This window comes from Lutjanus erythropterus, chromosome 11 (genome assembly GCF_056507025.1).
Source record: "Lutjanus erythropterus isolate fLutEry1 chromosome 11, fLutEry1.hap2, whole genome shotgun sequence".
NCBI classification, from domain to species: Eukaryota; Metazoa; Chordata; class Actinopteri; order Lutjaniformes; family Lutjanidae; genus Lutjanus; species Lutjanus erythropterus.
Window position 1 is genome coordinate 25138530 of NC_139327.1, and position 14987 is coordinate 25153516.

The 14987-nt window shown below is 40.6% G+C and overlaps 1 protein-coding gene across 1 annotated transcript in view; it reads left to right on the forward strand.

The window, feature by feature from the left end:
- rxfp2a (relaxin family peptide receptor 2a) overlaps positions 1-14987 on the forward strand; it is a 48741-nt gene that overhangs the window by 5298 nt on the left and 28456 nt on the right. Inside the window, exons 2-4 of the mRNA XM_084730348.1 lie at positions 8868-9011; positions 12185-12268; positions 12671-12776. Of these exons, the coding sequence (XP_084586474.1) occupies positions 8868-9011; positions 12185-12268; positions 12671-12776 (334 nt within the window). The remainder of the gene's footprint in view (positions 1-8867; positions 9012-12184; positions 12269-12670; positions 12777-14987) is intronic.

A 14987-nucleotide genomic window follows, 5' to 3' on the forward strand; every position in this document is an offset into this window, starting at 1 on the left:
TAGTTTAAACCCACAGATGTAAACATGGTATTGATGCTACCCACACATAAAAAAAGAGAATAGCAGCTGCAATTTTAACCCTTGTGCCAGATGCATTTGTTAAAATAGCTGCTGATTTATTTGTGTGAAATTGTCACATAGTCAAGCAGAGTGGACACTAAAACTGCAGATGCAGACGGAGAGATAAGAGTAAGTGAAGTACAAAAGTTTAATACACTGGAAGGTCAATCATGCGCAGGTGAGAAATCAGAAGGGCAGTAAAAAAGACAAAGACAGAAAGTAAAGACAACAAAGACACATAAGAGAAGACTTTACCAAAATAAAACAGGAAGTGGCTCTAAATTGTGAGTTCATTTTCCATTTGTCCATCTGCAGAATAACACGAATCCATGTGCATGCATGAGGACACCTCGTGTGTGTGCACAATACAAACAAATCGGGGACCCACTTGAAAACACACTGATCCATAGCGCTTCTAGTTGTCAAAAACTCCACAGGGTACCTGTACTAGTTTGTAGGAACTGGTGGCATCTAGCAGTGACCTTGCAGATTGCAAACACCTTGTGTCACCCTCTCCTTCCAACCTAAAGTGGCCATGAAACTCAGTGCCAGTGTTTGGTTTGTCTAGAACAGTTGCAAGATGGTGGTCTGCACAGAAGAGGACCAACACCCTCTGTAGATAAAAACGGCTCATTTTCAGGTGATTATATACTAATGAAAACATACCTATGAATATTCTATTCCTTTTCTGCCATAAACTTTCAATAAACCCCCATAAATCTTACACACTGGACCTTTAATAGACATCAAGTTATTGGCTTTAATGATCCAAATGGTAGTGTGTGCATATTTTGTAAATTAATTTATTTCTTTTTCTAAACATGTATGAACCAGATATATCAAGCAGCTTTTCTCACTTTTTTAAACTGAGTTCAAGCTATCAATAGCAATGGTGTCACAATTGTTGGCTGCGGTCTCATACGATGCTTCAGTCATTGTTAAAACGCTTAATAAAAGCACTTGGTCTACACAACTGGAAAGACAAAACACACAAACTGGGGCTAACAATAAGAAATATCTACAGTATGTGTCCAAAATAAGAATTATTGTACAGTGTGGATCTGTTTCAGTTCTTTTACAAACAGTTAAGATGTAAACATCTTTTTAAAAACCTTGATGTCAGTGTTTCGTAAGTTTCGTAAAAGATTTTTTGGGGATTTATCAGACTGTTCCTTCTTTTCTGTTGCTTATGAAACTATTTTTCTAGTTTGAGAAGTCTGTTGTTGTTCCTGGATACGTACTGTACATTTCAAGAATGAAGCCAGATGAAGGAACTGGTGAACACAGACAATATTTCAGTCTGAAAATGAAACTTAAAAAGGCAACAAAAATTTCTAAATTAGAATTCATTGACTCTTGAGTACCAAATTAGCTCATAATAGTCACTTTCTATCATTGGAAAAGTGACACTTGGTATTTCTATTAAACTTTGTATCTTTTGTTGTTGATGTTTCATGTGTCGGACAAAAGAAACCTTTTCCTCATGGAGTGCTCAGTGTGCTTTCCAAGTGTGTCTGTTTTCATACATGGAAGTCTTTTTATAGCTGAAGTACTGCAGCAACATCTCAGGTCAAATCCCAACAGATCTAAATTTAAAAGTGAGTGTTCTGGTCTGTGCATGGATTAAATGATAATACACTGTGCAAAGACAATCCAGACAGTTTGTCCCGATTTTTGTAAACAAAATTGAACAAGACTGATACGGAGTTGCTGAGGAAAGAGACTAATGAAAAGACATGAGTCAGAGATTACAGCAGAACATTAAGTTTTTCAACTGTTTTGAGTCAGATGTTGCAACTTATCAGTCCTGCTTTGACCAGCCAAGAGTAGCCTTTTGAAATGTCACGAGGACTTTGTGTACAAGGGAACACTGGCTTTGTACTGCCGTCAACACATTACAGTGGGTCCTGTAATAACCACAGAAGTCAGAGACAAGAGCGTGTTCTTCATACCATGAAAGACAGAACATTGCTAAATTTAAAGCAGAATTGATATTTCCCTAAGCAATGTACGCCAATGTGAAAATAATATGACATCGTGAAAGGGGTTGCCTACAGAGAATTATCATACGTGAATCTGCTAGCTCCCCTCAGCATTATTATACTTTATAGTGAAATCCAGCTCATTGTTTTTGTCTGGCCTGCAACTTTCCTGGTTAGGTCCACTTTCCCTGCTCTCACGGCACCAGTTTTGGTTGCAGCAGGCAGTTATTTTCACCTAAAAACACACTGCAGACTATCTGCTTTGCGCCAATCAACAGACGGTGTTAGTGACCAGATGTTGATCATTTAGAAGTTAAAGAGAGAGGAGTTGGTGGAGACCAAAAACTGAGCTGAAAGCGAGTGAATACTGGACTTATTTTCATCAGGTGGCAAGAAAAAACACCTCTGTGAAAACTGTAAATGCACAAAACACTAGTCAGCAACTGTTTGCTAATAGGAGTGGGTGATGTCTACCAAATTGACGTATAATGATGTCCATAGTGAAACATCACATGGATGTCTATATCACCCATTTTTGACTGTATCAGAAAGGCTGTCCTTTAGCACAAAACTTGTAAAATAATAAATGGGACAAGGAGACAAGGAGAGCAACAACAGTTTCTTTCCTCTTTCTCTCTCTCTCTCTCTCTCTCTCTCGCTCTCTCTCTCTCTCTCTCTCTCTCCCACATGTCAAAAACTAAATTTTGCCAGCAACACCTGTCTTATGGTGAGGGGGCATATTATCTCAAATACAAAAGGTTTTTAAATCATGACTCTATGATGCTAGAAGGCTCAGTGGTCAGTGTCTGTCAGCCATTGCAATGTTTGCCAATGTTGTGTTCACAGTTCCCCAAATGACCAAAAAAAAAAAAAAAAAAGCAGTTATAGCAGGTTTAAATATAATTGTCTTCTTGCATTTACTTGTAGTTTATTCTTTTATGCATGTAATACATTCAACAATTATTCATAATCTCTTCAAACATGACAGCTCTGGGTGAGGTTTTTTTCCCTCCTCCTTCCCACAACAGCAGCACTGCTGGGGAATGATGTTCCCAAGCTGTCATAAAATACTCCCCATATTTTGTAAGACTACATTATGCAAAACTGTGCGTAGCACAGACGCACAGCACCTGGGCAGAATACATGAATTAAGATTTCCATTTTAAAATTCCTCAAAGTGACTGTCAAACTCAGTTCTTTATACCTGTTGTATTTGGCTGGAGATAGGAAGTGTCATTCCTAACTTCAGTGGATTCAAACTGTCAATGGTTGAATCCAAGATGGCGCCTGTGTGTGTGGCCTGCCGTCTGTCTCTGTCAGTACAGTGTCTGTTTGTGCCGTTTCTGTCACTTGTTACTCGTAATGTCAACTCTCTACTGGTGTACGATCGCCAAACACCGATGGATCTTCGACTTTCTACCCAAGATCTGGTGAAGTTGGATGATGCTGGACATAAAACTTTGCCGCCGTTTTTATCGGGGATCCCAGCTCACCTTTGCCGCGCCCTAGTTCCACCTCTCCGGTGTAAGCGCCCCCGCCACCGAGGTAAACGCAGCGGTCAGCTGGTGAGGCTGAAGGCCTGCATGGCGCGTCTGGACCCCGTTTGAAGCGATGCCTCGCATCTTTATTTCTCTGTCGACTCCTGGCTGGTACCTGTTGTCGGCCCGGATGAGATGCTCCAGCCCCGCGGCCCCTGCTCTCCCCGTCCCTGCCGGCGCGGAGTGAATCTGTGTGACCTGCGGCCTCTGAGTCGGGCTCCCCGGACAGCTGACGCCGCGGGGCCGCCGGTTCCTGTCAGGTTTTGGCCTGGTAAAACTCTAGATCGCTAGCGAATAAAACTTTTGTTCTTAAGGATTTCTTCACGTCCCGAGGACTGGACTTTCCCTGTGTGACTGAGACCTGGCTGAGTGTTGGTGAGTCCAGCGCTTTCACTGAACTTTTACCTCTGAACCGCTGCTATTTTAACTCGTCGGGCCGAGGTGGAGGATCTGCCACTGTTTTCAAGAATCACTATAAATGTAAGCAGCTATCGTTACCATCATACCAGTTTGTGAGGTTTCTGATCATATGTCTGTATTATTTGAGGTTGCTCTTGTCTGTAATACAGTTAAACCTCGCGCTGCTGCCCGACGCTGTCGCATTATTAACCCTTCCGCTGCTGTTCAGTTCTCGGCCGTTTTCAGTCAGACTCATAACTGTGTCACTGAGTGTTTGGATAAAGATACAGAGGAGCTCAGCTCATGGTTTCATTACACCAATCCGTTTTAGACACCGTGGCAGTCTAGGATTAAATCTGAACCTTTCATTGATAGGTTTGCCTCCACTAGGGCTTCAATCTCACCCTCTGCCTATGACACTTCAGTCTGTGTCCTGCTCTGCTGTCTTTGACAGGTTTGAGCCTGTGACTCTGTCCTTGTTACAGAAGACTGTCGGTCAGTTGAAGCCCTCAGGTTCTCCGAATGATGTGGTCCCTCCTCGACTATTTAAAGAGGTTCTCCCCACTATAGGGTCCTCTGTTCTGACACTTATCAATAGTAGTTTGTCCTCAGGTGTGGTCCCTAAAAATTTCAAACATGCAGTAGTGCAACCTTTGATTAAAAAAAAAAAACAGGACTAGATACTACTGTTCTTTCTAATTACAAGCCTATCTCTAAATTGCCTTTTATCTCAAAAATCCTCAAGAACATAGTTTGTAGCCAATTAATGGTTTTTCTGGAAGAGCACTAAATTCTTAAGGTCTTCAAATTTGGTTTTAAAACCTTGCACAGCACCAAATCAGCTCTTTTAAGAGTTTTTAATGATATCTTTTTAGCTACTGACTCTGGTGACTGTGTTATTCTTGTGCTTTTAGATTTAACTGCTGCATTTGACACAGTGGACCATGAACTTTTAATCTCTGGTTTGAAACAGTGGGTGGGTATCAGGGGCGTAGCACTGGAGTGGTTCAGGTCATACTTGGCCGACCGAACTTTTTGTGTCAGCCTTGGTGACTCTGTGTCCTCCTCTGCTCGTCTCTCATGTGGGGTCCCACAGGGCTCAGTTTTAGGGCCTCTTCCACTTGGTTCCATACTGAGGACACATGGTATCTCCTTCCGCTGTTACGTGGATGACAGTCAGATTTATGTCCCTCTCAAAAAGAAGCTCGACTGTCACATCAGTTCGGTTGTTAAATCGAGCTTCTTCCAGTTGAGGCAGCTCGCCAAAATTAAAGGCAAGTCAGGATCAAGTCGCACACAAATCTAACCAGCATGCACTGTGTGGCAATCACTAGTTATCGATTTGACGCTGGCCAGGCTCATCTCGAATGCACCTAATGTGACATATTTTCCACTGCACAGAGGATTGGGGGTCAGAATAACCAGTAAAGCATGTCACTGTGCATACTTGCATACTACAAAATGCAACCAGATGCAGTAGAACATCCTGGTATTTTTGGCTGACTGCATTTGACATACTATGTAGTTGGACGTACTAACAGTGTATTCTGTATGTTCTGCAGCTGCCCTTACAAAGTACACACAATTGCATGCAGCAGGTTCCCCAGCATATCGTGTGGCAGTTGGCGCCATTCACAGCTGTACATTCGCATCAAGCCGCCTCAGTTGATGCTTTTAATCAAAAGCTGTTTCCATCCATTCAGCTTCAGGCCATCTGTGATCAGCTTCAGTGCTTATGTGATGGAAAACAGTCCATTCTATAACCAGAAGTTCTACCCACCAGATGAATATGCATTTTGGGAGACAGCAGGTACTCCTGTCTGGTTGTCCCTATCTGTCTCATGACTCCCTATAAAATGCCTGTTCTGAATCCTGTGCAAGCAGGGTACAGCAACAAGCTATTAAGGACCAGGTGCATCATAGGGTGCTCCTTGGTGATAATGAAGACCCACTGGCGCTCCATTTTCTTCAAGGCCATCGAAGTAGGCCACACTTTTGCACCCATTGTCATCATCTGCTGCACCATCCTTCAAAATCTCTGCAGAGACAACAGGGACATTGTTGTGTTTGTTGAGGGAGATGAATCAGGAGATGATGGCAATGATGATGCAGAACCTGCAGGGATGTGGAACCAGATGATGGTGCCAGGAATATCCTGGCTGCCGCAGTGTAGACTGTGTTCCTGCCCTCCAAGAATACAATTATATGCAACATTAGTTTATTTTCAAACTGTGAGATACCTAAGTTAAGAACAAGAGCTTGCTGCATAGGTTAAGTTATGTTATTTATTTTGTATTCTGTTATCATGCTCCCAGGCAACCACTATGCGTTATATTTGACATGTATATGTTACTATCTGAACATGCTCTGTAATCTACAGGAAAGTGTCTGACTTGACTGCAGCTTTTTGTCGCTGCCTCCTGCTCTCCTCTACTTACCAAGCAAGGCGCAGCTCATCTCGAACGAGCCTGTTGTTGCTTGCCTCTTCAGGCCAACTTGTGTTTGCTGGTTTGAACAAGTGATGCTGATTGGTCTTGATTGTGACAAGCTGCTGTAGACTCTTGTTTGTTTTGGTTTTGTGATGCAAGTTTATAGATACTCCCACTTGTGCATAAATGGCAGCTTTATGTGTGCATAAAGATGTGCACGTCTAAAATCCAGAATACTTATGTGATTTTTTTTTTGTGTTTGCACTCTTCTTGAAACACTCAAGTGTTAGACAAATGCAAAGTATTCAGTTAAAAATAAAGAATTCTGAATTAGAGTCTGAATTGGCATTAATTATCTTTTTAAATAGCAGTTAAATAGTTAACATTAACATTTAAAAATGGCCTCTTTTGTTTCTGCAGCTAAAACATTCTCTCCATGGTGTCATTCATAAATGGCCCACTACTGGTGACTCACTACTGGTAAACGAACAAACAAAAGTGGTACAAGATGTACAAGAAAGTACTTTTTACGTATGACAGGAGAAGTGTTTCACGTGTCCTTTGCAGATGTGAGCAGGGCCTTTGTGTTTGCTGGCAGATAATAATGAGGGTTTTGTTTCTGCTTGGTTTACAGGCCAGAGAAATGACTGTCTTCACTAAATGAACAGCCAAAATCTTTGTCATCTTAAGAGTTTGGTGGCTGTGGCTGGAACAAAAATTGTGACGCAGTGATGAATAATCAATCTTATGATTTATGAGAAATCTTACTAAAACCAAAGGCTGTGAGACATGTACATTGTCTGTTCAGTCACACTGGTTTCCAAGTTTTGAATGCAAAACTATATTGGATAAGGTGGCACGAAGATAAAATCAGTAGGCTAAATATAAAATAAAGATTTGAGATGAATCCGGATCTTTTAATAAACACAGGGATAAGGGAGAAACTATTTAGGTAAACTTTGGATGACAGTTTTGATGGATTCTCTTCATTGAAATTGATTTGGCACATCTGAAAGACAGGCTTAATGGATTTAACAAAAAATAAAGGCAACTTTAATTTTTCTATTAATTTGTAACGGTTAATATTTAATGAATCTACTGTATGACATAGGCCCATTTTTCAATCCAAAGCCTGATCAGTAGATTAATTGATAGTTGAATTATTGAGTTGTGCTTCTAATGTTGTATTTTATCTCCTAGAGAATAATAGAGAATAAAATAATATTTTAAACTGGTGACAGAGCTTTCACAGATTTCACGTTTTTGTGTGGCCTATATCAGATAATATAGACTTAGCTATGGTGTGCCACAGGGCTCCATGCTGGGCTCACTGTAGTAGGGTATTTTCACAGCAGACATTTTGACTTTTCATAGTTTTTTTTTTCTTGTCAAAGTAAGCCAAACTAAAGCAGCTAAATGTAATTTATCACTAATTTGTTTTACACTTTTACTTTTTCTTCTGTTACATGTCTTGAAGTCTTATGAAGATTGTATTGCTGATCTGAAACAGCAGGATTTAATAACAACACTGTGCCACTGTCTAAATATTTGCCAGTAAGCAAACATATGGACATATTATTGTTGTGTAGTGTGGATGAAGAAAGTCACAAAACAGTAAAGCTGGCTGTTTATTGTCTTGAAGTAGCCCACAGCCGCTGCAGAGGACTCGCAGCCTCAGTACATCAGCTGCACGCTCTGCCAAATGAGCTACCAGGCCACCAAAGTCAAGTTCATTTGTGATGCTCAGTTCATTTTAAAAAGTGTTTAAAATTCAGCACATTTCCGTGAACAGTGGCCAATACAGTGTGGCTGAACAGATACGTTTCATGGGAATGTTTAATACCGAAGAAACCGTCCCTGTGAAACTGTCCGTGTCCAACTGTCCAACTGTCTGTGAGATCTGTTGAAAATTTCAGTTTCACCACCACCACCACCAAAAACACCTTTTAAAAAAGAGAAAATTACAGCCTAATTGACACTTTAATAGTGCCTTGTGCCATTTTCTACTCATGTGCTAACATCAACTTAATTAAGAACAATTACTTTCCTTCATTTTCTGATGATTTTCTACTCTGAAGCTCCATTGCACCAACCATACTAATTGCCAACAATTAGAGGAACTTAACAGCGTGCAGTCACTGGATTAATGACCTGAAGTATCCTGCTTTTAACTTTGACAGAACTGAGACTAACTTTAGCATGAAATTTATTATACATTCATGTGTATCTCATCCTGGTATTTAACTTGAAAATATTCATTATAACTGCTGTTTTCACTTGTAAAATATCATTGATATTTATATAACATGACTTGTTGCTGGGTCACACTTTTCCTGAATATTTCCTTTTTTCAGCTTTCTTGAATATTTCTAACAGAAATAAACTTTTGACCAAATTGTGGTGCTAATTGTGAGACTGATCTATGTAATCTCACTCTCTTTCCTGCGTCTGTCCCTCAGCGCTGCTGGCCAGCAAGACAGAATCTGGGACCGGATGCCCCCTCGGCCAGTTTCCATGTGGGAACATGAGTGAGTGCCTCCCACAGGCTTTACAGTGTAACGGACACAAAGACTGTCCCAACGGAGCTGATGAGCGGCGCTGTGGTAAGTGTGTGCATGCAAAGTAGTATATACACACTATATATATATACACACTAAAAGAAGGATGAAGCAGCTACAGATCATTAGGGCCCGAGCACCGTCCGGTGCGAGGACCCTATTGAAACTGAAGGAATTATTTTGAATACTACTACTACTATTTAAAGTCAGTTTTGCATTGCTGCATTGCAGCTCATTACAAAATTGATCGGTCTATCCTATTTATCATGGAAACTTGACTGACTGAGTCTGTTTTTGTTTCAAATAATAATCATTATGCGGAAAAACAATTAAATTGTTTGACTCCTTGTCACTGAAAAGGATTGATTAATTTTTCTTTTTTTCATAATAATAATAATAAAAAAGAAATTGCCAAAATTATGGAATCTGACGTGTCATTGAACACAATGCTGTTCACCTTCTTCAGGTGGGAGTAGGGCGGGTTCATTTCGGGGACAGGGACAGAGAGACGGGGCTGATTAGCCTTAAACTGAATCTGCATCTGTGGTACTGGCATCAGGAGCAGCAGGGACAACTGATTTAGCTAAAAGTTTGCCTCCATTGATTAAACATCACCTAAAAGAGGAGTGAAATGTAAACACTCAGGGACTAAACCCCGCTCCTTTCTTTTTGAAGAACTGGGTGACATACTGTCGCCCTTTTCTCTGTCTTTCTTTCTTTTCTTTCCTCTGTTGGAAGCCAGATTTATCTTTAATATGAAACATGATGCTGCTCCAGCAGCACTCCAAACCAAACCAGCTCCTCGCTCGCAATTCACTGCCAGCGAACACTGTCCACGGCTGGTTTGAGAGCAGGGCTGAACCATATCATGTAAACAGAGGGGGGGCAAAACCAATAAAATAAAAGGACAACACTAGTTTTATTTCTGCAGCTGCAACGATTAATTGATTATTAGATTAACTGTCAACTATTTTGATAATTGAGAGACAGGGACATATTTTTCAGATTCCAGTTTCTTAAATGTGAATATTTTCTGGTTTCTCTCGTCCTCTATGATAGTAAACTGAATATATTTTGGCTTAGCTTTGGGAAACTATGAAAATAATCATTAGTTGCAGCTCTGATTTCACACTGAAAAATAACCCCCCACCCCCATGGCACCCATGTGTATAAGCAACCTGTGTTTGTTGCAGTAATAGGTTAGGCAAGTTTAATTTTAGGCAATTGCACAAATAAAGATATCACTCAGCATGTCCTCCAGACCACACCTCACCAACATACTAATGCTCTTCATCCCTAATATCATTAAGACAATAAAAACAAAAGTAGAAAATTTTGCAATGTCAACCAGAGATGGAAAGTTAATAACATAATTGTTACCTCAAATGCGGTCTCAAGTTTTTCCTACAAGCAGAGTCTCAGCTCAACCACACTGTGGCCTCTGTGCTTTCCAGCTGATGTATGAGACTGTCTTCCTCTGATCAGCAGTGAGACAAAAGACAAAGAAGCTGTGTGCTATTAGCAGAGAGTTAATCATGTCCTGTGCAAGTGAGCCAGTGAGACGAGGTAAAATTTAAGTAATTATTTAAAGTTCTCAGATTAGTTCCCATTCCCAAGCTATGCTGGAGGCTTTGAAAAAAGGAGGCTTTTGTGTAACTTTCTTTGCCACACAGGTGTGACTTGGCATCTGTATGGAGATGTATTTGCTGCTACTTCAAGTCATTGATACAGCTGTGAATATAGGAACTTTGACAAAGTCAGAGACACAAACTTAGTGTTATTTACAGCCTTAAAGTCCCCATGAAGTCAAAATTGATGTTAAAGTGTTTTTTTTTTATCACATATGTATTGATCCATACATCACCTAATGCCAGTATCTTTATTTAGTAGATATTCCCTGCCTTTTTTTCAGAGTTTTTCTTTTTCTGGAAAACAATTTGAAACAGCTGATGACTCTTCCTGCCCTCAGACGTGTTACTAAATTTGTGTCCAGTGAAACACTCACAAAAACACAACTTTACAACTACATTAAGTCCCTTTTTTCAATTCACTATGCTTTGGTGGTGTGAATGTTTTGCTAACAATATTGCACAGACAGCCAGATTTAGCTTACTTGTTGCTGATGTTGCCAACAACAACAAAACCTGCCATCAGAAAAAATTGAAAGAAGTTATAACCACATAAAAGTTCAGAGAAATCTTTCAAAGATGCAGGAGAGACCTGACAGTTGCTGTGCTCCCCTCTGTTCTCAACAGAACAAACTGCTCATCAGTGACACTTCACTGACATCAAAGCACAGCTTTGCACAGCCAGTAACATAAACCAGCCTCTGCGGAGAACTCAACACGTTTGTTTCATTGATGACACAGTTAGCAGGTGCTCACAGCAGTCCTCCTGCCTTGGTAGATTTAGCAAAGGAGGAACTGAAAAGGTTTCAGATCTTCTCTAGACTTATTTGCAGCAACAGTGTTGCTTTTTGCTGTAATATATATTTTTTTATATTCTCTATAGCTCCCCATTATAAGACCTTTTCCCCTTTACTGAAGTGGGCATCACGCAATCTGTACATTTTGTGTGTCCCTTTTTGTGTGAACGGTGCAGAACCTTATTTATTATTATATTGTATCGCAAAATGTTAAGTTTCTCTACACTTTAAATAAGTCTTCGTTTACTTTTTGTTCCACATGGGACTCAAAACTTTGTTGCTCATTATTCTTCTCCTATCATATTTGCTATGTTCACTAGGTGCTAATAATAAACGGTTATACCAGTCAGAATAAGTTTCTTGTACTTGTTACCAACACACACATTTTTTTTTTTCTGGTGAGGATGGGCTGACCATAATACATTATATGATTACAAAAAATATAATTTTGTCTTGCATTAGACTAGATTAGACTACGACAGAAAAGGTTTAGTTAGAGAGTTTATTTTCCAGAGATAACAGGGAAAAAAAAGTTCCTTAGACTATCTTAAACAAATAAAAATATCCCTGCATCACTTCTGCTCGTCACCACCTGTGACTCTTCAAAGCTGTTTGTTATCTGCGCTCTTGTACCGCCTCCAGTGCAGCATCAGGGAGCCGTTGAATTGCAGCTGACTCTTTACTAGATTTCTTCAGTCAGTTGTGTTTCCTTTGAAACCAGTACAGTCCAGCTGAACTTGATCCATATGCTGTCAGTGTACATATAACTATTGTTCCTTATTTGACTTTGCAGGGGACAACATCGGATGGGCAGACTTATTTGGCCAAGTACTGCAGAATTCCAATCCTGTGGACCAGTACCTCCTGAACGAGTGTTGTAAGTCTGTGTGTGCATACAGTATTTTTGTCTATGTTCTTAAATATGTGTGTTTAGTTTTTGCGTGTGTGTATATTTGTGCATTTAGACATTTATCAGACAAGAATTGTTGCATAATGTTTTATGAGTAAATCGTAGGGACACAACAGCAAGATACGATTCTTAATTAATCGTCTCCTCTTTTTTATATTTTTGCACACGCAGGGGTGCAAAATTAACAGGCCAAATGCCTAGGGAGTGTTCATATTTTACCAGCATGTGGTTGGTGGCTTTTGACTCATATTTTAGCAGCTAGCATCACTCATAGTGTGTGTGTCTGTGTGTGTCTGTGTGTGTCTGTGTGTGTGTGTGTGTGTGTGTGTGTGTGTGTGTGTGTGTGTGTGTGTGTGTGTGTGTGTGTAGTCTTGCAGGAGTATCCAGAGAGCTGTGATTGCATACAGACAGATGTCGAGTGTGTGGAAGTCAACCTGCAGGATGTTCCTCAACTGTCTCCAAATGTGACCTGGCTGTAAGTCTCCTCTCACTGTAATGACTGTGTGTGTGTGTGTGTGTGTGTGTGTGTGTGTTTGTGTGTGTCTTTGTCGCTACCAATTTCAGCACAAAGTGAGCCATCTTCACAGGCCTCATTACCTCTAGAAGCTATTTCGGTTTGGGCTTCAGGAGGATTTCTGACAAACAGCTCTCACTGAAGAGGAATGACACCAAAATCCAATTACCATAACGACACTCAAATGATTTGAAAAAACACTATGTTTAATTTTGTTGGATTTTTTTCATTCAGCTCTTTTTACATTCTTAGTCATTTTAGTATTTTTAATCCTCCACCTTTCTTTTTCTTTTACCTCTTCTATATCTAAAGCTGAGGTGTAACATCCCTGGTCTTGTTTGCAATATATTTATTTGAGCAGGTCACAGACACTCTGCACTCTTAGAAATAAAAGTGGTAACTAGATCCATAAAGCGTTCTTTGGCTTGTCCCCATAGGAGAACCCTTTTTGGTTCCTGGTTTATAAAGGTTATAGCTGGAACACAGAATCCAACATAAAGGGTTATACCAAGAAATATCTGTGAAAGGTTATACCCAGAACCACCCATGAGAGGTTCTCCAGAGAACTTCTATCACCTTCTGTCACCTTTATCAATAGTTTGATCATGTTTAGGATATTATGCAGCTGTCAGACCACATGATCCCCCCCTCTGGCTGTCTCAGTCTGGCTGCTGTGACTCAGAGTCTGCATCACACTCATCACAACCACTGCAAAGGACACCTCTCACTCTGTCTGATCAAGGCTGTGTGATTTAGTGATGGTGGATCTTCAGTCACTTGAAAAGTAGATTATTATTATCATCGTGTAAACTGTTTACAACTGTCACTGGGAGAAAAACAAATGGTGGAGGATCAGTCTGATGCACTCCAACAGCACAGATGTGCTTAATTAAATCATATTCAGGCAGAGAAATTATGATCAGCTGCCAGCAAAATGCTGGTAAAATATGAAAGGTAGATTTCAGACTTGAAATTATTTTTCTGAAATAAGATCAAACTGGAAATGTAACCCCTCAAGTAAAAGCTGGGTGAGTACTTGCTCCCATGTTTGTACTTTTTAGACAGACAACACATCTTATATTGTGATATTTAGATGTTTCCTATTGGAAATGACACACAGTGTAGCCAGCAGCAAGCAGCTTGGTATCAGCGAGTGGCATTTACTTTGAGCAGCTCCAGCTTCTCTCTCTCTTTTTCCCAAACAGTTAATTTTAACAGAATAGTAGTACACATCATTATTTGAGCGCTGATCAGCTGAGCTGACAGATGCACTGCTGTGTACACTGCTGCAGCCAGTGTGTGTGTGTGTGTGTTTGTGTGTGTGTGTGTGTGTGTGTGTGTGTGTGTGTGTGTGTGTGTGAAGGAGATGGAGAGACAGAGAGGAAGCTAGAAGGAAGACTACTGTGAACAGTCTTTCTGGGAATTTAATGCTTACTCCAACCACTGCTTTGTCACTTGACCTGCTCGTCGTAACCCGTGGTGTTTTCAGTCCGAACCTGCCCACCCCGTGCGTTGCACATGTCACTATCTTTGGGTTCTTCTCCTTCCACCAGCATTTAACAGCAGACTAAAGCATTTGTTTATGCTGTCCCTGTCATGTCTGAAAGAATAGCATCTCCAGTAACATGAGTACTGTACAGAAACCACGTTTTCAGAATTTTGGGATCCACCTGGTACCGAAGTATCAGTTCTCGTGACATTCCTAGTTTGTACATACACAAAACAAACTGTGAAAACAACAAGTTGTGCTCTTACAGGGGCTACATGCTGGAACTATTTCTAACTGGGCGCAGTGACTTTCTGGAGTCTTGTGGTCATGATGTGGTTGCCAGGCAACCAGCAGAAAATCATAGCTGCCAAAATGTCAAACTGTTTCTTTCAGGAGAGTGTGGAGGACAAATAAATACATCTGCTCGTCCCTAAGCAAGTCATCCACGAGTCAAACTCTGCATCAGGTTGAATGATTTTTAGACTTCATGTTCTGTGGACATGTGAACCATCCTGCTGAGCCTGTGTGCTGGTCTGGTCTCAAAAAATGATGAAGGGGCTCAGAGGGAGGTGGGTTTCCATGGAGATGATAACAAGCGTGACCCCTGATCTCCGGCTTTGCTCTGAGGCTGTGATACGCAGAGCAGGTGGTCCCCTGTCATCGGCCTAGTTGAATATTAAAAG